General features: G+C 39.4%; 1 protein-coding gene and 1 pseudogene across 5 annotated transcripts in view; one reads left to right on the forward strand and one right to left on the reverse strand.

Moving 5' to 3' along the window:
* The window catches only part of ERC1 (ELKS/RAB6-interacting/CAST family member 1), a 420,180-nt gene that overhangs the window by 283,964 nt on the left and 110,782 nt on the right, over positions 1–25,434 (reverse strand). For all 5 annotated transcript variants that reach the window (XM_068560632.1, XM_068560635.1, XM_068560636.1 and 2 more), the window contains one exon: positions 13,256–13,423. In XM_068560632.1, the coding sequence (XP_068416733.1) occupies positions 13,256–13,423 (168 nt within the window). The remainder of the gene's footprint in view (positions 1–13,255; positions 13,424–25,434) is intronic.
* Positions 9,992–10,771, forward strand: LOC137775122 (5-hydroxytryptamine receptor 1D-like; annotated as a pseudogene).

Below are 25,434 nucleotides of genomic sequence, written 5' to 3' on the forward strand. Positions count from 1 at the left end.
TGATAAAATATATTCTTTCCATTTTATGATATGGAAAAAGTGAAGAAACGAACATGTCCTTAAGTCAAGACTCTACAGCAAACAAACAGAGTATATCAAGAACCTATTCTTTCTGACTTCCTACCGAAAACAAAATAACAGGAGACATAAAGAACCAATCTAGGACCACAAAAAGGGAAAACTTTCTAATTCAATTATCAGTTAGCTTTCTGCTACTGATAAATCTAAACTCTAAATACCAAAACCTAGGAAACTGGAGATGCAGGCAAGGTGAAATAAAGAGAAGTTACAGAAGCATAGAAGGGAAAGATGATAACGTCTGCGTCAGCAAATTAAACTCCAAGCTACATTACCATTTATAATCAATCAAGCAAGAAGCTGTACAGTTTTAACACAGATTCTGAATGCAGCTCAGATTCAAATGCTCAATTACATTTTCCAGGTCAGTGATTTATTATAAAGATAAGAAATTTACTGTAACACAAAACTACTTTAAACCATAGGGGAGAGCCCTGGAAAGGAGAGGCCAGTGCTAATCCCATTGTACTGCATGCTTGGCCATCTGCTATTGTTTCATTTCATCCTCTGAGCACAGGGCTATCCCCGTGCATACAAAGACATATACTACCTAGAAAGCTGGAAGCCTATGGGCAGGCAGTGGTGGCCCAGACAGAGCCATAATCGGTCCAGAGTACGTGATTCACAATCCAGCCATTATCAAAGCTGCTACTATTTTCAGAAAACAAGGATTTTTAATGCATATTTAATATGCCAAAGTAATGCCAAAGTAATACATTGTTTCCTGGTATTCTCCTTAAATATTGAAATAGTTAAATATTACTTAAATTTACAATTATAAGTAATATTTGTGAGAAAAATGATAGAGAATGCAGATGCCAAGAACAAGGAAAGGATGAAAGCAGAGTCACCATCTGCTCTTCCTTATGGAATAAGTGTCTAAATCATGAAGCAAAATAGGGACCTCCCTGGTAGCACAGTGGTTAAGAATCCGCCTGCCAATGCAGAGGACACGGGTTCAAGCCCCAGGAAGATCCCACGTGCCACGGAGCAACTAAGCCCGTGCACCACAACTACTGAGCCCGCGTGCCACAACTACTGAAGCCCGCGAGCCTAGAGCCCATGCTCCGCAACGAAAGAAGCCACCGCAATGAGAAGCCCGCGCATCGCAACAAAGAGTAGCCCCCGCTCGCTGCAACTAGAGAAAGCCTGCACGTAGCAATGAAGACCCAACGCAGCCAAAAATAAATAAATTTAAAAAAAAGAAGCAGCAGCAGCAAAGTAGGTTAAGTGTTGCATAGAATTAAGACATGTCTCCAGGGACTTCCCTCGTGGTTCAGTGGTAAAGAATCCGCCTTACAATGCAGGGGATGCTGGTTTGATCCCTGGTCAGGGAACTAAGATCCCACATGCCGCAGGGGTAACTAAGCCCATGCGCCACAACTGCTGAGCCCGCGTGCCACAAACTAGAGAGCCCATGAGCTCTGGAACCTGCGCGTCACAACTACAGAGCCCATGCGCCCTGGAGCCTGCACACCACAGCTAGAGAAGAGAAAACCAGCCGCCACAACTACAGAGAAGCCCACGCGCTGCAATGAAAGACCCTGCGTGTCTCAATGAAGATCCCGCATGCTGCACCTAAGACCTGATGCAGCCAAAAGTAAATTTAATTAATTAATTAAAAAATAAAAAGACATGTCTCCAGGAACATCTCAAGATCCACCTGTAAGGTTATACTTCAATATACCACCGCAGGTAAATTTCTAAAGTTTCTGATAGAAAATCTTCAGGGCCAGGGGAAAGAAAAATTGAATTCTATTTATTAGTTTCCTAAATAAACTAATAGGACAATAAAGATGAGTACATTCTCTGAAAACCTTCTCATTATTTAAGAAATGGGAATAATTTTCCCAGAGACCAGGTAATATTAGAGATCATAATAAGAAAGAAAAGGCATTGAGAGACAGAGCTCTACCAGAAATTTTTAGGAATCCGTATACAAGTGTATGAAGTACAGAGGTGAAATTCCAGGGCATGACCCTCTGGAAAGGACACTATTCCCCTTTTTCATTCACACTGCTCTCTCAGCTTGGGACGTCTTACCCCTTTCCCCATCTGCCTAGCAAACTTTCACACACCTTTCAAGACTCGACTGCTAAGACTTCTCTTAGACTCCTTTCACACAAGGTCGAATCTGGAATGCCTTGCTTTTTTGCTATTTGTAGGGTAACTTCTCTAACTGCTACAACCCTGAGACTCTGAGAGCAGAAACCATCCTGTCTGTGTACTTAGCACAGTGCCAGGTGCACAGCAGAAGGCAATGTTGACTGCATGAATGAGACAGCTGAGGACGCCTGGGAAGACTGGGACGCCCACAAGAACATAAAGTGACTGTGCAACTATAATGTACTCAGTAAGGGGGGAAAGGAGAGAAGCCAAGAAGATTCCAGTGTATACAAATAGACACACTGCTTAGAAAGTTAGGCCAACGTGTACATCATCATGTGGCTCACATCACTCTAAGAAGGAATTATACAGCATGATAATGAGTCCAATGGACTCAGATTTTCAAGACAGATTTCTTCTGGATGAAGAACAGAGGAGAAAATGGATTTACAAAGGAACTGTACTGTATAGCACAGGGAACTCTGCTCGATATTCGGTAATAACTGAAATGGGAAAAGAACTTGAAAAAGCATAGTTACATATATATGTATAATTGAATCACTTTGCTGTACACCTGAAACTAACACAACATTGTAAATCAACTATACTCCAATATAAAATAAAAATTTTTTAAAACAAAAAATAAATTAGACCTGCAAACAAACTGGGATTACCAAAAAAAAAAAAAAAAAAAAAAAAATCCTACAGACAACAAAAGGAGGTCTTAGAATTGTTTGGATAAACATATCAACCTGATAAGAGTCTTCTTACAATATACCACAAAAGTCTTTTCTGAGCCTTTGCAACATTTTATCACCTACATGGACGTATAAAGAATATATTCATGGGCATCCCTGGTGGCGCAGTGGTTAAGAATCGGCCTGCTAATGCAGGGGACACGGGTTTGAGCCCTGGTCTGGGAAGATCCCACATGCCGCGGAGCAACTAAGCCTGTGCGCCACAAATACTGAGCCTGCGCTCTAGAGCCCGTAAGCCACAACTACTGAGCTTGCGCTCTAGAGCCTGCGAGCCACAACTACTGGGCCCGCGTGCTGCAACTACTGAAGCCCGCACACCACAACTACTGAAGCCCGTGCGCCTAGAGCCCGTGCTCCACAACAAGAGAAGCCACCGCAATGAGAAGCCTGTGCACAGCAACAAAGAGTAGCCCCCGCTCGCCGCAACTAGAGAAAGCCCACGCACAGCAACAAATACCCAACGCAGCCAAAAAATAAATAAATAAATATACTTTTTTAAAAAAAAGAATATATTCATAAGGGTTGAAGGCATAAAACTGAAGGAGATAAACAGACTAAATAAATCAAGTTTCAAAAGATTCTCAAAGATTAGAGTCATTGGCTGAATTTAGCAAAGTAAAATGTAATAAGAACAAACAATATTAACACCTATTAATATATGCATGGTATATAACACTTCATGGGTTCCAAGGTGCTTTTATACACATTACATCATTTAACAACTCCCCCAAAGTAACTATTATACCCTGTCTACAGATGAGGAAACTGAGGGTTAGTGAGTTTTCCCAATACCACATTTCAGGGAGGGCCAAGAACAGAACATTTATCACCTTCTAATCATCTCTCTTGCAACTAGATCCAAAATTCCAAAGAGTACAAGTATGGAGGAAAAATGAGTGTAGAAAAACAACCGCCATCAGAAAAATTAATCAGGGCAAGTAAGAATAATGGGAGGAATAGCAATATTTCATCGAGGAAAATAAGATTTGCGGGCTGTCAAATATAGGCTCCCAATATCTAAAAAATCATCCTGCTGAAGGAGGATTACACTTGTTCAATACGGCCCAAGTTAATCTTAACCAGCAAATACGATAAGTACCCCAAATTCTGGTTCAAGGAAAGAGGGTCAAAACTGTCCAAGCCATTCATTCATCTTAATTGGACATATCTGACCATAAGCTGAATAAATCCATTTGCCAGATTTTGTAGGAAATTTTCATCAAACGAACAGCTGGGCTTTATCAAATGAGACTCTACATCTGCATCAGACATTGTTTCAAAATATACAAATAAACTACTAGAGAAAATAAGCACCCACGTACCAGCAAATTAAACAGAAGTAAATCTGCCTCCAGGTATTTTAAATATATTTCAAATATAAATATGTATCTATATGTTGTGAAGTATGTTAAATTACACACAAACGCATTACCCATCGTAAGAATGAGAATTACCTAAACTACTTAAGATACTCATATATTCTTCCTTATCCCAACCCTCCTCCCTTCCCTACCTCCAGAAGAAATAACTTTGCTGAATTTTTATCCTAAATATTCCCTTGCCCTAAAACGAAAAGAATAATATATTCCACTGTGTGACTATACCACAACTTACTAACTCAATCATTCTGTCAATAAACATTTGCAAAGTATTTCCTCAGTTCTGTTTTGGTTTTTTCCTTAATCCAAACAAGGTTACTATGAGCATTCTTACATACATCCTGGAGTTCATCTACAGTATATGTATCTGGCAGGGTACCCTTATGTTTAGTAAGTGCTTTCCAAAATAGTTGTACCTATTTAAAAACCCAACAGCACTGTGTGAGAAATTCAGTTGCCATATTTACCAACACCTGATACTGTCAGACTTCTTAATTTTTGCGAACACAGCTTACAATGCTAAGTATAAAATGGTTTCTTAATCTGGTCTTATTTTACATTCCACTGATTACAGTGAGGGTACATAACTTTTCATATTTATTTGCCATGTATATTTCCTCTTATATAAATTTTATTAACACATACACAGGTTGTACGAAAACATGCATCCTGACCCAAGATACGGGTGCATGCATAAACACCAAAGCAAGCGTTTATTTCTGGGAGAGAATGGAGGGGAATACTCTCAAGAAAAGATATGCCAAAGAACTTTGACTCTGTTTGAAATTTTACTTCCCATGTTGAGTAATTACCATTACTTATTATGTTATTCTCTATGCTTTTTGAATCTCACAAATAATTAAATTATAAAATGTAAAAAGATAATATAAATGCATGGTCAACAAGCAAGCACCCAGCGGACTTCCCTGGCTGTCCAGTGGTTTTGACTATACTTTCCAATGCAGGAGGTACAGGTTCAATCCCTGGTCAGGGAGCTAAAATCCCACATGCCTCGCAGCCAAAAAACCAAAACATCAAACAGAAGCAATACTGTAACAAATTCAATAAAGACTTTAAAAATGGTCCACATCCACAAAAAAAAAAAAAATCTTAAATAAAAAGGTACACTTTAAAAAAAACCAAACAAGCAAGCAGCCAGGACCACTCTTGAAAACGCGTTCAAAGGAGTTCTTGGGGAACCAAGAATTAAATGAAATGTAAACCTTGGGAACAGGTAAGCCATGGTGCTACAAACAGTGGTAAACATTAAATTCACTTAAACACAGAAATAAAGGCTAAACAATATGAATCACGATTACAGAAAAGACTTTTTCCCCTTCAAAAAGCAACACAATGTAAATATGAAAAGTACTGTGGACTCAGCAAAAGACAACAAAGCTTACCAACAAAAATCAGGAAGGGCGATTATAAACAAACTAAGTATTTTTCATAAAAAGCAGTCAAAGAAACAGAGGCAGATAAATGGAACAGACCAGAAACAGGCCCAGGTTTAAACGACAATTTATTTTTGGCATTTCAAATCAGGAGGAAAAAGGTAGATTATTTAATAAATATTATAATGATGACTGGCCACATATAAGAAGAAAAAGCTGAAATCATTAAAGCCAATATATAAATTTTATAAAACAATTTTTAGGTATAAAGAAAAAAGAAACTTTAAATGTACCAGAAGAAAGCATGCATGAATTACTTAATAACCTTGGTGGGCATAAGGACTTTCTGAGCATGACCGAAAATTGAGAGGACACAGAGGAAAGGACAACTAAATTTGACACATAAATTCTAAAACAAATACCATAAAGGAAGTAAAAAAGAAAACGACAAACAAGAAAATATATTTGTAAAACATGAGGAAAGAGGCCAATTCACTTACTAGGGAACCCCTATAAATCAATAAGGGAAAAAAATAAACCATCTAATAGAAAAATGTAGAAATGACATGAATATGTAGCTTCAAAACGAAGAAACCCCTATGAAAAAATGCTCAACATGCACTCAAATTTAAATAAATATTAAGCAAGAAAGTAGATATTTTTGGAACTTCCCTGGTGGCGCAGTGGTTAAGAATCCACCTGCCAATGCAGGGGAGGACACGGGTTCGAGCCCTGTTCCGGGAAGGTCCCACATGCCGCGGAGCAACTAAACCTGTGTGCCACAACGACTGAGCCTGTGCTCTAGAGCCCGCAAGCCACAACTACTGAGCCTGCGCGCCTAGAGCCTGTGCTCCGCGACAAGAGAAGCCACTGCAATGAGAAGCCTGTGCACCGCAACGAAGAGTAGCCCCTGCTCGCTGCAACTAGAGAAAACCCACGCACAGCAACAAAGACCCAACACAGCCATAAATAAATAAATAAATAAATAAATAAATAAATAAATAAATAAATGGGGGGGCGGAGAGAGAGGAAGGAAGGAAGGAAGAAAGGGAGGGAGGGAAGGAGGGAGGAAGGAAGGAAGGAAGAAAGAAGGTATTTTTAAATTATCTGCCAGGTCAGTGGAAATTTTTAAAGGTTTGGCAACAAATGTCTGATGAAGCTGTGCAGAAACTCATCTTAATATATAAAAGCACAAGCTTTTTAGAGAACTGGGCATCCATCAATTTTTTTAGATGCATACAGTATCAGTTCATGAATGAGGTATGTTTATGTCAGTAATTGCTATGCTACTGTAACAAATATATAAACAAGAAAAATACCCTATAAATATCTACTTATACAGCTATAGGACATCAGTTAATTATGGTGCAAGTAAGACACCGAAAACCAAGCAGACATTAAAAACAATGAGCTAAAGCTACGTATAAAAAGACACAAAAATACGTTTATTTTTAAACGAATAAAAATGTATGATCCCACCTGTCGTTTTTTTAAAAAAGGTGTGTAACATACGTATGCCTATATATGCATAGATATTTTATAGAAGAGTATACAAATAATTATTAACAAGTTACATCCCTAAGGAGCTGCACTGAGAGGGTCAAAGGATGAGAAAAGATAAGTTCATTTCATATGTTTTTGTACTTCTTGAATTTTTTTGTACCTTGAACATATATTACTTTCATAATTTAAAACTAGCTAATTTTTTAATCCACATTGTCATTTCTTAGTGTCTTTTCTTTAATTGAGGTGTAACTGACATGTAACATTGTGTAGTTTCAGGTGTACAACATAATGATTCAGTATTTGTATATACCACAAAATATCACCACAATTAAGTCTAGTTAACATCTGCTACCATATATAGTTATGAAATTTCTTTTCCTGTGATGAGAACTTCTAAGATCTACTCTCTTAGCAACTTTCAAACATGCAGCACAGTACTGTTAACTATAGTCACCATGCCATACGTAACATCACCAGGACTTATTCATTTTATAACTGCAAGTTTGCACCCTTTGACCCCCTTCTTAGTGCATTAAAATCTAGATTTTAAAACAGTTGAGTACATTTACTCAATATTTCAAATATTTCAAAACAAATATATTTCAAATATACTAGTGATTCTACATTATGCATAAAAATTAGACAAAAAAAGTTTCAGAGGCTAAACTTTTACAATGATTGTACAACTCTCTCCCCCAAAGTATACTTCAGAATTATTTTTTCTATTAAAAAAATAATTGTGGGCACACTAGAAGTTAGTAGCAAAGTTACAGCAACAATCTACAGTGGGAATAACCCAGGGATTTACAGCAAGCCAAAACATTAATACACATTGACCAAGAAAAAAAAGAATACTCAAGTGTATAACACGTTTTGCAAAGCTAATGTGTTTCAAAGTTCCCAATTAAAAAGCAATATAGGGACTTCCCTGGTGGTCCACTGGTTAAGAATCCACCTTCCAGTGCAGGGGACATGGGTTCGATCCCTGGTCGGGGGAATAAGATCCCACATGCCACGGGGCAACTAAGCCCACGCGCCTCAACTAGAGAGCCCGTGTGCTGCAAACTACAGAGCCCATGCGCACTGGAGCCCATGCGCCACAACTAGAGAGAGAAAACCCACATGCCACAACTAGAGAGAAGCCCGCGCGCCGCAACGAAAAGCTTGTGCGCCGCAACGAAAGATCCCATATGCTGCAACTAAGACCTGATGCAGTCAAAAGCAAACGAACAAACAAAAAGCAATATAGGGGAAGTTTCTACAAGCTAAACATAGTCTAACCATATATCCAGCCATCATGCTCCTAGGTATTTACCCAAATGAGTTAAAAACTTGTGCCCACACAAAAACCTGTATGGGAATGTTTATAGCAGCTTTATTCATAATTGATAAAAACTGGAAGCAACCAAGATGTCCTTCTGCAGGTAATTACATAAACAAACTATAGTACATCAGACAGCAGAATATTATTCAGCGATAAAAAGAAGTGAGCTATCAAGCCATGAAATGAAATGGAGGAATTTTAAATGCATATAGTAAGTAAAAGAAACAAGTCCTGGAAAGGGTGCATACTGTATGATTCCAAATACATGACATTCTGGAAAAGGCAAAACTATAAACAGTAAAAACATCCATGGTAGCGAGCTGGGAGAGAGATGAATAGGTAGAACACAGAGAGCTTTAGGGCAGTGAAGATACTCTGTATGACGCTGTAATGGTGGATTCATGTCATTATACGTTCAGCAAAACCCACAGAACTGTACAAGACAAAGAGTGAAACCTACTGTAAGCTACAGACTTTAGTTAATAATAATGTACCAATATCGATTCATCAATTTTAACAAATGTACCACACCAATGCAAGATGTTAATAACGGGAAACTGTGGGCAGGGAGTAAATGGGAAAATGCCCTAAAAATAAAGCCTGTTAATTTAACAACAACAACAAGAAAGCAATGGGGGTATCTCAAAGGCATAGGGAAGGGAAGAGCCCAGTGGAAGGTGCTCGGCTGGGGGTTGTAGTTAAGGTGGGACAAAACCAGGTGACAAGCAAGGAGGAAGGGGGAAGGGCCGCACCACAGCACACAGAGCACTCGTGTGGCCAGGGAGGGGCTGCTGACCCCGTGCTCCTCTTGGGGAACTCACAGCGAGCCATTTGTTTGTGTTCTCCACACTCACGCGTTCTTCACGTCTTGGTAACTGGAACATTTCTCTCTCCCGGCTCAGAAATGATCAGTGGAAAAGGAACCAAAACAAGTACCTCATTATGTGTCAAGATTAACCTGGGAAAACTGTGGGCTGTTGACTGAACTGCTTCTCTTAATCGGCTGGTGCTCTAGCTTTAAAAGTTCCCAGGAGACAACCTGAAATCCAGAATCTTCTCAAAATAGAAAAGAGTGGGGGAAATTCTGAATACATCACCAAACAGTAAGAGCCGCAAGCCTTTGGAAAGAGCCCAAAGGCCAAAAGCAAGACCTGTAGAGCTCTGTCCACACTGGTGGGTAACCTGATGATTATCTAACAAATTCAGCATGTGTCTACCAGAGTTCCAGAAGAGTGAGCAACCTTGGGATTCGTCTGAGTTAGAACAATCTTTGATTACAGCTGAGTCACCTCCGTGTTCTTAATACAAGTAAGACCTGGGGTCTTTTCACTGTGTCTATTCATGTGATAAATGTCGTCCTCCAGTGTGAAATGGAAGGACGCCCTTGTTCTGTGGGGAAGACAACTGTGGAAGAAGGAGCTATGAGTACGGAGAGAGCCACCCAGAATGCCCCCTCCAAACCCGTCAGCAGAAGGCCTCTTCCTGGGGGCCTCTAACAGATCCTGAATGCTGCAGAAACCCCAGAGGCTTGGGATCTGGGACCTTCCAGGAACTCAAGATCTCTCTTGCTGAGGTCCTTTCCATCATCACATGGACCAAAGTCCTCACCAAAGCCTTTGTGCTTCTCACCGTCTTCCTTACCAGGAAGCTCCACACGCCAGCCAACTATCTCACTGGCTCCCTGGACAAGACCAATCTCTTGGCTTTCATCTTGGTCATAGCCATCTGCATCACATATACCATCACCCACACCTGGAACTTTGGCCAAATCCTATGTGACATCTGGCTGTCTTCTGGAATCACGTGCTGTGTGCATCTCTGCATCACTGCTGTGGACATGTACTGGCCATCACCAACATCCTGTAGTACAATATACGCCAGATATGCGGCCTCCACAGTCACCATTGTCTGGGCCATTTCATCTCCATCCTGCCGCTCTTCTCCCAGATCTCCTACATGATCTACTCCACGGATGGTGCCTTCTACATCCTGTCCGTGTGGCTCATCACCTTTCACACAGCCTCCTGAAGCCACCATATCACCACAGCCCAGCTCATCAGAGTTCACTCTACTCCCTCAACCCCCAGTCTCGCACTCAGCCAGCTCCCCTCTGTCAACCACCTGAAAATCAAGCTTGCTCATAGAATCCTGGAGCAAGAGGATGTTTGCACCTCAAGAAAGGAAAGCCATAATAAAAATAACTATAGCTCTCTTGAGGACCTTTAACTGCCTCTAAACTTACTGTGTTTTTTAGTTTATTTTATATGGATCCAAAAATTAAAGCTATTTCTATTTTATCAGCAAACAATGGTCCAGGAAACACATCACGAACGTTGAGTCTAATGATGTTAGTACAGCAACTTCTACAACAAAATAAGTAGGCAGAACATAAAGGCTCTAAGCACTGAAAATGACAGGTATAGAGGCATTATCTTAAAAGAAGCAGTAATAATCTAAACCAGTTTTGAAAGTACCTGTGCTACCTATTTGATAACTGTTTTAAGACAAATCAAAGCCTATAACATGACAAATTAGGGAGGCAGCCAGTGTACTAAAAAGAGCACAATTACCGGCCCTCTAGAGCCTACTCCCCTGGCCCTCCACGGCAAAAGGCAAAGAGACTAGACAAAGCATAATACATGTCATATTTGTATGATGTCCTGTAGTGTCAAAAAGCTTGAACACATACTACTGTCTAATCCTCCCAACAGGAAAGTTGTTGTCATGGGAAAAGCTGCATTTTGGAATAAGACCAACCTTGTGACAAAACCTGAAGGTACCACTTTTTCAGCTAAACAAATTTGTACAAATTTGAACCTCCCTTATTATGTAATATGTCTCGGACTTTGTTGGTTTGGGGCTTGTTTTTGTTTTGGGGGCAGGAAAGGGGAGCATGGGAGAATGGATACCAAGGTATAAAAGTGTTTTATTAGTGAGTACTTAAATAACTGAATGGATTGGGACTAACATTTTTCTTTTTCCTTTAAGAAATGGGAGAAGACAGTTCAGAGTATATTTTGTGAAAATTTTGTTTTAGCTGTATCTCTAAGCATGTATACTATACACTGATACAGATTAATGTAACATATATTTCTTATTATGTGTCATGGCCTAAAAATTTAGCCACTGATTATAACAGAGCAATCAAGATCTAAAATCCACTACCAAAAAGTTGCAAGGATTAAACAAGATTACAGATATAAAGTGGCTAACGTTAAGTGCTGCCACTCTATTTTTACAAACTATGATTATTCCAGGATAATGAGGTGTTATTTCTAACTTCAAACCCCTGTTCACAGTTATTAAAAACTTTTTAAAATGTTTATCTAGTTAAAAATAAGACGTGCATTAGTTTGAAACAACCTTTGGGTTCTAACCAATGTACTTGTGACTTGGCAAAATCCACCAACATTACAAATGCATATCCTTTCACCCAGCAATTCTACTTTAAGTACTTTACCTAGAAATATACTTCACATATGAATAAACTAAATATGCACATTTTTAAAATGCAGCATCATTTTACATAACAGCAGAAACTTTAAGCAGACTGTCCATCAGTGGAAACCTTGTAATAAACCATAGCACATCCACACAGGTGCTATTGGTAAAATATATTAATGGGAAAAAAGGAAAGGGAAATAAAGGAATGGTAACATTTGTGTTTAGAGAAACATTTTTGCTTTATATGGATTATGCATAAAATGTTTATGGAAGAACACAGAAAGAGGTAAACAGAAAAAAAGAGAATACGTATTTGCCTGTGTATATGTAAACTGTGCCTGGAAGCGTATACAAGAAACGGGTAAGGGGAAGTGAGCAGTTGGGGGTAAGGTGAGAAGAACATATGTATAAAAATGTAAAACAAAGTAGCATCCACTAACAAGCTACTACAGTCACCTATCTAGAGTGATCAAATTTTTATGTTTACTCACTGAAAGCAAATGAAAACCAAATTAACAGAGGACAAATATTGAACATGGTCCTCTGTACACAGAAGAAAAGCTGAATTTGAGGTTTAGTGAAGAGAGTTTTATTCCTGGGCTATTGTTAGAGGTTAAAAATAAACTGGGACAACGTCAAATATTTCTGATCTATCCCCTCAGCGGAGAAGAACAATAAATACCAGTGTCTGCTATAACTATTATCTCAAAGGTACCCTTTAATTTAGCTAAAAGGGGGAGGGGAAGACAATTATTAGTACTTTCCTTATTTATTACAGTGTTAGCCTCTTTCCAGTTATGATTAAGGTAAAATAGGAAAGAAAGTCTTCCTTTCCTTGACATATGTAGATTAGATGTCATTATAGTAGCATGTGTTTCTATTCAAAATTGCAGTCTTGCAAGAATCCTGGCCCACGTACTACACTAATTCATGGCCCTACAGTTGCCATACAAGACAGAAGATTAGGAGAGGTAGAAGAATGCCAATGCAAATACTCTGGCAATTTACAAGGCACTTTTCAGAGACAGTAGCATAGAAAATACTACTGAAGATACCAAACAGTGTTTACTTCGAAAGTTTAAAAACTGAATATACAGAACAGTTTTCACAATCTACCTCCTGCGGCAATGGTTTCAATTACGACCTGCAAAAATATAAACAGAGGAATGAGAGAGAAACTCTGATAGCACTTAGGTACAACTCAGTGGTAGGAATGAGGACGTGGGTCTGATGCGGGGCCCTGGGCTCAGAACACCTGCACCTCACCTTCTTCTGAAGGACATTAACTTTCCGCTCCTTCACATCCAGCATGTCCTTGAGGTCATGGATCTCCCCAGCTTGTGTCCCCTTCTCCTCAGCCATGTCCTGGATTTGTTTTGTCTTCTTATTCAGCATGGTTTCCTTCTCTTCCAAACGCAACCGCAGAGCATCCACCTAAGAATATAACATTTTTACAAATGATTAATTGAAAAGAAAGGAACGTAATTCCTTCCAAATAGATGTGTACAGTTGCCTAAATGATACTTTTAGAGTAAACTTTCATTAGAATCAAATAAAATACCACTCTAAATACAACTGTGACTATTTAGAAATGAAACCCTAAAATTTTGTGAGCACTTCCATAATAAAATAAAATTTACATCTGTTAAATTACGGTGTAATCAAAATAAACAGATCTGAATAAAGGGGACAAAATTGGAGAATTTATATAAAGGGGTTGAGCTTTGCTACCTCTGTAAAAGTGGTATAATCTATTATGTTTCTCAAATTTAGAATCATTTGGAGGATTTAAACAGAATGCCAGGCCAAGCCACCAGTTTCTAATTTGGCAGGGTTGGGGCTCAAGAATCAGTATTTCTAACAAGTTCCCAAGTGATGCTACAACTGCTTTAGAAAATCTAAAATTAGAAAGAAAACCGTAAGCATCACCAAACATGACACTTGCTGTATCAGAGAATACAATCTAGCTGCAGCTGACAATCCCATAATGCACTTAGAGATCTGTAAGGCAAAGCAAGGTCTACTTTCAGATCTCAAGACTAGTCAGCTAAAGCTTGGTATCCAGGTACCTTTATCACCAAAGTTTAATACCATCCATTAGATATAACTTTAAAATAATTAGAAATCTAATATAAGTACTTATGTTTTCTTCCAGTTTTGAGATGTAACTGACATACGGCACTGTGTAAGTTTAAAGTGTACAGCATAATTATTTGACTTCCATGCGTCATGAAGTGATTATCACAGTAAGCTTTATGAACATCCATTGTCTCATACAGATACAAAATTAAAGAAATAGAAAACAACCTTTTCCTCATGACGAGAACTCTTAGGATTTTCTCCCTTAATGACTTTCACATACAACACACAGCCGTGCTGATTATCTTTATCCTGTTGTGCACCGCACCCCTAGTACTTATTTACCTGATATCTGGACGTTTGTACCTTTTGACTGTCTTCATCCAATCTCCCCTCCCCTGATTCCTCACCTCTGGTAACCACATATCTGGTCTCTTGTTCTGTTTGTTTTTCAAGTATAACTGACCTACAGCCCTATGTTACTTCCTGAAACACAACAGTGTAAGTTGATTTTATTATACATTTCAAAAAGTCTATTACAATACGTCACCACACAATAATATTCCATAGTTACTGACTGTATTCCCCACACTGTACATTTCATCCCCTTGACTCATTTATTTATTTATTTATTTAATAAATTTATTTATTTATTTATTTATTTATTTATTTATTTATTTTTGGCTGTGTTGGGTCTTCGTTTCTGTGCAAGGGCTTTCTCCAGTTGCGGCGAGCAGGGCCCACTCTTCATCGCGGTGCGCGGGCCTCTCACTGCCGCGGCCTCTCCCGTTGCGGAGCACAGGCTCCAGACGCGCAGGCTCAGTAGCTGTGGCTCACGGGCCTAGCCGCTCCGCGGCATGTGGGATCTTCCCGGACCGGGGCACGAACCCGTGTCCCCTGCATTGGCAGGCGGATTCCTAACCACTGCGCCACCGGGGAAGCCCCTCATTTATTTTTGTAACTGGAAGTTTGTCCCTCTTAATCTCCCTCACCTATTTCTTTCCTCTCCCCATCCTCCTCTCCTCTGGCAACTACCTGTTTGTTCTCTATATCTATAATTCTGTTTCAGTTTTGCTATGTTTGTTCATTCGCTTTTTAAGATCCCACATATATGTGAAATCACACAGTATTTGGCTTTCTCTGTCTGGCTTATTTCACTTAGCATAATGTCCTCAAGGCCCATCCATGTTGTCACAAACAGTAGGATTTCCTTCTTTCTCATGGCTGAATAATAATATACACATACACAGACAACATCTTCTTTATCCATTCATCCACTGATGGACACTTAGTTGCTTCCATATCTTGGTTCATTAATGCTGTAATGAACATAGGGGTGTATGCATCTCTTATAATTAGTGTTTTTGTTTTCTTCAGATAAATACCCCAGAGTGAACTGCTGGATCATACAGCAGTTCTACTTTTAAGTTTTTGAGGGCTCTCCATACTGTTTTCCATAGTGGCTGCACCAACTTACATTCCTACCAACAGTGCACAAGGATTCCCTTTTCTCCACAGACCACAGACTCACCAGCACTTGTTATTTGCTGTCTTTTGGATAATAGCCACTCTGACAGGTGTGAGGTGATATCTCATTGTAGTTTTGATTTGCATTTCCCTGATGATTAGTGATGTTGAGCATCTTTTCATGTGCCTGGTGGCCATCTGTATGTCTTCTTTGGAAAAATGTCTACTCAGATCCTCTGCCCATTTTTTAATCAAGTTTTTTTTTTTTTGATGTTGAATTGTATGAGTTCTTTGTATATTTTGGACCCCTTATTGAATATATTATCTGCAAATATCTTCTCCAATTCAGTAGGTGGTCTTTTTGTTTTGTTAAGAGTTTCCTTTGCTGTGCAAAAACTATGTAGTTTGATGTGGTCCCACTTGTTTAGTTTTGCCTGTTTCCCTTGCCTGAGGAGACATATCCAAAAAAAATTACTAAGACCGATATTGAAGAGGGTACTGCCTATGTTTTCTTCTAGAAGTTTTATGGTTTCAGGTCTCACATTTAAGTCTTTAATCCATTTTGGTTTTTTGGTTGTTTTCTTAAATTAATTTATTTATTTTCGACTGCGTTGGGTCTTCGTTGGTGCACGCGGGCTTTCTCTAGTTGCGGCGAGCGGGGGCTACTCTTTGTTGTGGTGCGCGGGCTTCTCATTGTGGCAGCTTCTCTTGTTGTGGAGCACGTGCTCTAGGCACACGGGCTTCAGCAGTTGTGGTACGCGGGCTCTAGAGCGCAGGCTCAGTAGTTGTGGCGCACGGGCTTAGGTGCTCTGTGGCATGTGGGATCTTCCTGGACCAGCGCTCAAACCTGTGTCCCCTGCATTGGCAGGAGGATTCTTAACCACTGTGCCACTAAGAAAGTCCTCTTAATCCATTTTGAACTTGTTTTTGTGCATGGTGTGAGAGAGCAGTCCAGTTTCATTATTTTTCATGTAGCTGCCCAGTTCTCCCAACACCGTTTGTTGAAGAAGCTGTCTTTTCCCCACTGTATATTCTTGGCCCTTTGTCGTAGATTAATTGCCCATATAAATGTGGATGCATTTTTGGGCTATTATGTGCCATTGATCCATGTATCCATTTTTGTGCCAGTACCACACTGTTTTGATTACTGTAGCTTTATAATATAGTTTGAAATCAGGGGGCATGATACCTCCAGCTTTGTTCTTCTCTCTCAAGACTGTTTTGGCTATTTAGGGTCTTTTGTGTTTCCATACAAACTTTAGAATTATTCTAGTTCTATTAAGAATGCCATTGGCATTCTGTACTTATTTTAAAATCTGTTCACAGCAAATTTCATTAAACATACTCACACACCAAATTCTTTTGTTTTTTTTGCTTTCCCACTAAGGATTTATAATTTAGCAAATAGTTACACATTTGATTACAGAAAAACAGGGAGGTGGGTTTCTTTCTGTTCAACAAAAATATAACATGAGTCATACATGCAAGCCACTTCTGAAATTTTTAATTTTCTAGCAGCCACATTAAAAAGTGATAAAGGAACAGGTAAAATTGATTTTAATAATATATTTTATTTAATCTAATATATATACACATTATTGTCATTTCAAACCTGTAGTCTATATGAAAAAACTATTAACAAACTATTTTACATTTCTGTTTTGTACTAAGTCTTCAAAGCCCAATGCATATTGTAACTGACACTTATGTCACATCTCAATTTGGACTTGCCATGTTTCAAGTGCTCAATAGCCACATGTGGCTGGTGGCTACACACTGACAGTGCACATCTAAGATAACAAGTATGTTTCTACAAAACATCTTTAATCTTGAACTTGCCCTATATTATTTTTCCTGTCTGAATGTAGAATAACCCACAAATTAAAAATAGGTTGGACTTCCCTGGTGGCGCAGTGGTTAAGAATCCGCCTGCCAATGCAGGGGACACGGGTTCGAGCCCTGTTCCAGGAAATTCCCACATGCCGCGGAGCAACTAAGCCCGTGCGCCACAACTACTGAGCCTGCGTTCTAGAGCCCGCAAGCCACAGCTACTGAGCCCGTGTGCCACAACTACTGAAGCCTGTGTGCCTAGAGCCCGTGCTCCGCAACGAGAAGCCACTGCAATAAGAAGCCCGCGCACCGCAACAAAGTAGCCCCCACTCACCGCAAATAGAGAAAGCCCACGTGCAGCAACGAAGACCCAACGCAGCCCAAAAATTAATTAATTAATTATTTAAAAAAATAGGTAATATGGGTAATGACTCACAGAGAGAATACCAAAACATCAGGAAATATTATTATTACCTTATATCATAACTATATTATTACATCAATAACATATCGAAACTATATTATATCAAAACAATAAGGTATCTGAGAACCAGTACTGTATGTTTAGTGGCACTTACTGCTCAATAAGTATTGTGGAAAATTTCCTAGGAGACCAGTCTCATTTGAGACTGATACAGATAAGCCATCATGTACTTACAAATTATGTTGGACCATGCTGGAGAGGAAAAACATGTAAATAAACAACATTTCACTCTGCTAAACTGTATTTCTCTCAACCACTTCAATGCCACCAGTCTGACCGAGCCAGAAATTGGGGAAGCCGTCTTTTCAGGTCCCATTTATAATTCGTCAGCACAAGTTCCACTGCCCCCTCAATAAACACTCTTGCACCTGTAATTTTCCTCTATTCTACTTTAATTAATGATACAGGGTAAACCTTATTACTACATTCTGGAAAGGTCCACCTAAGAACTTTCAAACTCTGAAAATCTTATTTCTGAAACATGGTTCTTTCCTTTCTTCTATGCCTACTAAATCTACTCTTTGTCCATAGTATAACCTCTGATCTATCATCCCTAACTTTTTGTTATTCACCTCCATTCTGGTTTTATTTGTTTTTCTCCCAGCCTGAGCAATCATGTCAAATACAGCCTCACATCATCTTTTTTTTTCCAGTCATGTTTATTTTTACAAACCTTTACTTCTGTATTAAACAGTTTTCTTCATTCTACCCTCAGACTTCTGAACCTTCCTGCACATGGTCATGTATATGCTTGCCAAGCACATACACAGTATATCAAAAGTCCTCAGAATTCTATTCTCAGGCATCGTATTTTCTTCCCTTGTATTTTCCCTGTGGAAAATTTCAATTTCCCATGGTAACTGGCAAAACTGGTACTTTGAGAAGAAAGCAGACCCAAGATCTCAAAGCTAAAAATAAGTGATAGAGCATGGATTTAAGATTAAATGGTCTGTCTTCAGATCCTAAGCTCTTAACCACTAATTCTGTAAGATTTCATATATGTAAAATTCTAGAAAATGCAAACTAATTACAGTAACAGAAAGCAGACCAAGGGTTGCCTGGATATGAGGGAGGAAGTGGGGAGGAGAGAAGAATATCAGGGAGAGGCAGAAGAAAGGGGTTACAAAGAGGTACAAGAAAACTTTGGGGACAGGTGTTCTTTATCTTGACCATGCCATTGGTTTCAGAGGTGTATGTGCCAAAACTTACCAAACTGTACATTTTGAATATATGCAGTTTATTTGATGTCAATAAATTTGATTTTTTTAAGTAAGCAAAATTAGAAAGCATGGCATTAGAACAGGAATAAACCAACAGACGTTTGCCACAGAAATGCAAGCCCAGACACACACACGCACACCATTTAGTGACCCATACACATATAAACAGAGGTGACACTGTAATCAGTGAGGAAAGGACAGAGTATCTGATAAACTGTTTTTAGACAACTGGCTACCCATACTGAGGGAGGGGGGAAGAACCCTGACTCATATCATACACAAAAATGAATTCTAGATGAATTAAAGCTTTATATATAGAAAGCAAATCTTTAAAACTTCTAGAAAGAAAGATACTTTTTAAGTATCTTTTAAGACAGGGCAGCATGGAAGGATTTTTTTTTTTTAAAGACCCAGAAAGGATACATCATAAAGAAAAAATACTGGTAAAGCCAACTACGTTAAAATTCAAAACTCCTACACGTCATTTACCATCTTAAAATGTTTTAGTATTTTACCTATATTTTAAGTGCCTGAAATAGTTCTTAGTAAAAATACTACTAAGGAAAATAGAGGCATATTTATACTAGCTTTTTTTTTTTTTTAATTTATTTCATTTTATTTATTTTTATTTTTGGCTGTGTTGGGTCTTCGCTGCTGTGCACGGGCTTTCTCTAGTTACGGCGAGCAGGGGCTACTCTTCATCACAGTGTGTGGGCTTTTCATTGTGGTGGCTTCTCTTGTTGCAGAGCATGGGCTCCAGGCGCACGGGATTCAGCAGTTTTGGCACGCAGGCTCAGTAGCTGTGGCTCGTGAGCTCTAGAGCGCAGGCTCAGTAGTTGTGGCGCACAGACTTTGTTGCTCCACGGCATGTGGGATCTTCCTGGACCAGGGATCGAACCCGTGTCCCCTGTATTGGCAGGCAGATTCTTAACCACTGCGCCACCAGGGAAGTCCCTACACTAGCTTTTTAAAATGTTGATATTTTGTGAACTGGTCAAAATAAATATGATGCAATACTGAACTTCAATTTTCAAAATGTATGACCAGTCACAATCACTCCAAAAGAATTAAATACCTAGGTATAAATCTAACAAAACATGTATAGGCTCTGTATGCTGAAAATTACAAACGGCTAATGAAAGCAACTGAAGAAGATCTAAATGAGTTCTTCCCATGAATAGTATATGAAATGGAAACTTGACATGTGTAAAGATAGCCAATCTACTTAAATTTTTCCTCAAAGATGAGGAAAAAGAAAAGATTACTCAGCAGTGACCAAAAAAAAAAAGTGTTTTACTGACAAACAGTAGAACTACAATAAGCCAAGCCCAGCGAATCCAAAAGATGTTACATTACAAATTTCCAGTTTTGGTGCCTGAATTCAGCATTGGAGAGCTCAGAGCAAGAATTAAAATCCAATGCAGAACAAAGATGGAATACATGATCACCACTGAGTTCTCCAATGGTCCTTTCTAAAGCGCAAGGTGACAAAATTCCTTAAGTTACCCCCAGTTTTCCTTCATCTCCCTATTAAAATCAGAAACACTCCACTATGCAAAGAAGGAAAAAAGGTCCAGAAGGGAAATGTCAGAACAGACTGAATATTTATTCAACAGGGAGAAAAGAACTGCCACCACAGAGCGAAGATTCTTGTGAATAGGAAATTCAACGACCAGGCTGTCGAGATGCCAGAAGAACTCACTGACCCTTATCCACCTGGCGTTTGTTGAGGCTCAGCTCCTGCCGGCCTACATGGCTACTAGTCCCATCTGACAGCATCAGATGTGGCTCCTATTAGTGAACCCATTACAGGGCATCCATCAGTCAGGGTGAGTCAAGAGGGAGCTCCTTGAACCCTCTGACCCGCTGCACAGTTAAAGAGGTCAAAGTCTTAGAAAGTACACATGCCAGAAATCTAAAAATAAATAAATCTCATGCCAAGTCATTTCTACCTAATTCCTACATTCTCATTTGTATTCTGTATACTATATATTCCACCTCTAATATGTATTCTATATATTCCAATAACCACAAGCAAAAGAACAAAGCAACTCACCTTAAAAACATTTTACCCAATACCCCTGAAATACACTATTAAATTCTTATTGCAGAAGTCAAAAGCCCAGACATTTAAACCTGTAGATAAGCCTGAACTGCCTTGTCTCTCAGTTCTTCTCAGCATTAATTTCAGAAAAATGAAAGGCTTTCCATCTGTGGGTCAGGAATCAGAATACAGCAGGAAAACGTCCCTCATCACTTCTAAGTGTTTCTCATTCTGATGGGACCAATGTCTCAGGGTAATAACTGTGAGGCCTCATATTGCTGCTTCTTTACCAAAAGTACCCAGATGCCCCCGCTGCACTTTTACGTTAGATCCCTGACTCTGCTAAGTGACCTGGAAATGGGCCTGCACTAACCACTCATAAATACCCGCATGCCGGTATGAGGGAATGTCAGGTATGAGACCCACAAGAATTGGTGACTGAAAAAGGTAAAGAATGAAAACTCCTGTTATAAACACACAAACCTTTGGTGTTACTGCAGTGGGAAATGCAGGTTTTGATGTTAAAAATATTTCATATCACAAATATTAGCCACAGACACTACCCAAGCCCACAGCCTAATTACTAAGTGATCTTTTCAATTCAAATCACCTGTGTACACTTTTTCTTGACCTGCTTTTTCATGCAATGCAGAATTTAAATGGGCTGGTCTGGAGAGCTGAGATAAAAATAACCCCCAAAACCACTTTGCTACTACTAGATTAATTGCTCTGAATTCTACACTGATCTTTTGGTTTGGTGCGAACTAAATTCAGAGTATAATTTTGCGTGAGGTCCGTATTTTGCAAACCACAAAAAACATATTCAGGAAAACCCCTCAGAGACTAGCAGGACACACAGGCATCACCCTAACACCATTCTTGGCAGGAGGAATAAGACCTTTTTTACTCACATCAACTGAGCTGGAGGAACAGCATCTAACCAGCTTGCCAAGCATCAAGGTCTGTGGCAAACAGGTTATGCCAACTTCAACAAAATCAGAAGGTTTTTCCTCCACAAGACTTTCTCTACCAAAGGACATGAACAGAAAAATGGCTGCCTTGCTGTTTTGGCCTTTTACTTCTTATCACAAAAGTATTAATTATCTCAACCCATCTTAACCTTCTTTTGTTTTACATCAGTAAACAGATCTACCTAAGAGCACATTAGCACTAGTAACTGCATGCCAGTGACAATGGCATGTTTCCTATAATTCCTCTTTTGCAATTATATGACTCACTGCCTTTCTAACTCTCTGACCACACCTTTTCAGTTTTCTTCACTGGATCCTCCGTCATTTCCCCCTCTTTACATCTCACTCGATACAACCTTCCTCTGGAGAAACCAACTCATCCCTAAGGCTTTAGCCACTACCCCCTTAATGACAGCTTCCGAATATTTATTCCTAGCCTATTCTTAGCCCCAACCAGTTCTAAAAACCTGAGATTCTAACAAAAGTTTCTGCTTTCACTGAATATTTAGTTTAGAATGAGCGCTTTTTTTTTAATCTTTTCTTTTAAAGGACCTTTAAAGATCACCTAATGTGGTCAAACATAAATGTAAGTTAAATCTGAGTACCGTCTACTATATTATTTTCTGCATTTTTCCTGTACTTCATAAATTTTTTTTTTAATTTATGTATTTATTTATTTGGCTGTGTTGGGTCTTCGTTGCTGCGTGTGGGCTTTTTTTAGTTGCGGCGAGCGGGGGCTACTCTTAGTTGCGGTGCGCGGGCTTCTCATTGCGGTGGATTCTCCTGTTGCGGAGTACGGGCTCTAGGCGTGCGGGCTTCAGTGGTTGTGGCACACGGGCTCAGTAGCTGTGGCTCACAGGCTCTAGAGCACAGGCTCAGTAGCTGTGGCGCACGGGCTTAGTTGCTCTGCGGCATGTGGGATCTTCCTGGACCAGGGCTCGAACCCGTGTCCCCTGCTTTGGCAGGCGGATTCTTAACCACTGCGCCACCAGGGAAGTCCCCATAAATTTTTAAAAAATTAAATAATCTAAACTACTCCTAATTTTAAAGCTGAGGAAATCAAAGCCGAAACTAAGTGACTTGCCCAAGATCACTAAGTATAATTTCCTATCACCACATCTCCCACTGTTCCCATCTGGAAAGGAGGAGGACTGAAGGGCGTTGGGTCATGAGACTGAGAGTGTACACAAGCAGACCTTTTTAAAAGGCTACTTCAACTGCACTGAGGTCTGTCTGACATCCCAACAAAAGGTTGAAGAGCTCAGAGAAACTTGCAAAAGGCCACAGGCAGAGATGTGTCATTCAACAGTGCACAGTTTATCTGTACAAAGGTGGGGAGGGGGCTACAAAGTTATCATCGAAAAAAACCCGTGGCGATATTTTAAACCCACTGATATTTAATATTCACCTCCAAATTCAGATAAGAACTTCATAATTAAAAAAATCTATTCTAGCCACATTAAACACCTATTCTAACCTTAGGAAGTTGGTATTATTATTCTTCTCAGTGACAGATGAGAAAATGGAGGATTACAGAAGTAAAACAACTCATCCAAGGTCACATAACTAATAAATGTAGAAGGCTATTTCAAGCCTAGGTCTGACTCCAAAGCCCATGCTTTGACCACAGTGCTACTAAATCCAGACCACCTCTGTGAAGGTCAACCGATTAAAGGAGATGTTCATAAAACTGGAGCAATTCCATAGATACTATATACTGTACACTGCCCAACACAAAAGGACCTCATTCCATGGACCCTGAACAGGAAAAAAGCCAGGTCTTTTCCCACATCCCGTTTTTCCTTCAAGAATTTTAAAATTAAAAAAAAAAAAAACAAAAAACTCCTGAATCCATGTTCTTTTTCATATGTGCTTAATTTTGTGATTTGAGAGCTGGATGAAAGTCTAGGGTAGCTTCAGAGAGGAGGATGAGATCGATAAAGAGCAATTATAGGGAACCTCCCTGGTGGCGCAGTGGTTAAGAATCCTCCTGCCAACGCAGGGGACACAGGATAGAGCCCTGGTCTGGGAAGATCCCACATGCCGTGGAGCAACTAACCCGTGTGCCACAACTACTGAGCCTGCGCTCTAGAGCCTGCGAGCCACAACTAATGAGCCCGCGTACCACAACTACTGAAGCCTGCAAGCCTAGAGCCTGTGCTCTGCAACAAGAGAAGCCACCTCAATGAGAAGCCTGTGCACCACAACAAAGAGTAGCCCTCGCTCGCCGCAACTAGAGAAAGCCCGCGCGCAGCAACGAAGACCTAATGCAGCCAAAAATAAATAAATAAATTTATTTTTTAAAAAAAGAGCAATTATAGGAACAGAAAGATAGCAATTATAGAAATAGGTGAGAACTTTCAAAGAGCTGGTTCAAACTGTCTTTTATGGGATCCAACAGGAGAAAGCTGCTTTGGAAAAAGTGAGCCTTGTCAAGTGTCACGAGAGTAATTTAAGAAAAAATAGCAAATCCTGATAAACAGGCATATAACATTCATATAATCACCCCAAATTCAAAAGGAAGTTAGCTTTTCTACTGTTATCTTTTAGAATGAGACCCTTATATTTGAGCAGTTGTCCTAATAACTTACAGGGGTAATTGCTGAAACTCAGTTAGTCCTAAAAACAAATATAAAAACCATCCAAGAATGACCACAAATACAGTCTTTGTTCTCTATGGTACAAGAAACCAATCACAAGCCCATCTGTATGAGACCTAGCTAATAAGAACACTATTTCAGAGGGGGGTACAAAGAGAAGGATGGATTGCCAAGGGGAAGAAGTCATCTATTAGACTGTGACAAGCTTTTAAGTGTTTGCATTATCATTAACCAACTGCCTGGTTCCCTGGTTCCCACACCTGCCACCTCCATCCAAAACTATCACAGCAGCACTTGGCAACAGGCTCAGCTCCAAAACACTGGCGCCCTCTTCTGACCCTTTTGTAGTACTGCATTCATACCAGGCATTGATGTGAAAATCTCTAATAAAGCCACAAATTAATAAATTTGCAGGTAACATTTTTCAGATAATTCTATATTTGCAATTCCCTGAATAAACCTTAATTTAGCTTGATAAAAATGTTAAATAGCAGACCTTCTACATAAAATTTATGCCAATGAAAAGAAAAGCAACAATGTTCTCTTACCGTTTTAACAGTTTACATATATTAGCTGATAGTATTACAAGAATTAGAATGATGCCAATAACTGACAGACAAAGACCTTACTATGGGCCAGGCACTAGGAGTGAATAAATTAGTTTAATGCTAACAACCTAATGAGGCAGGACTCCTCTTCATCTTACAGATGTAAAACGAGGCACAATGAACTTAAGTAATGTGCCCAGGA

The sequence above is a fragment of the Eschrichtius robustus genome, chromosome 13 (assembly GCF_028021215.1).
Source record: "Eschrichtius robustus isolate mEscRob2 chromosome 13, mEscRob2.pri, whole genome shotgun sequence".
Classification (NCBI taxonomy): Eukaryota; Metazoa; Chordata; class Mammalia; order Artiodactyla; family Eschrichtiidae; genus Eschrichtius; species Eschrichtius robustus.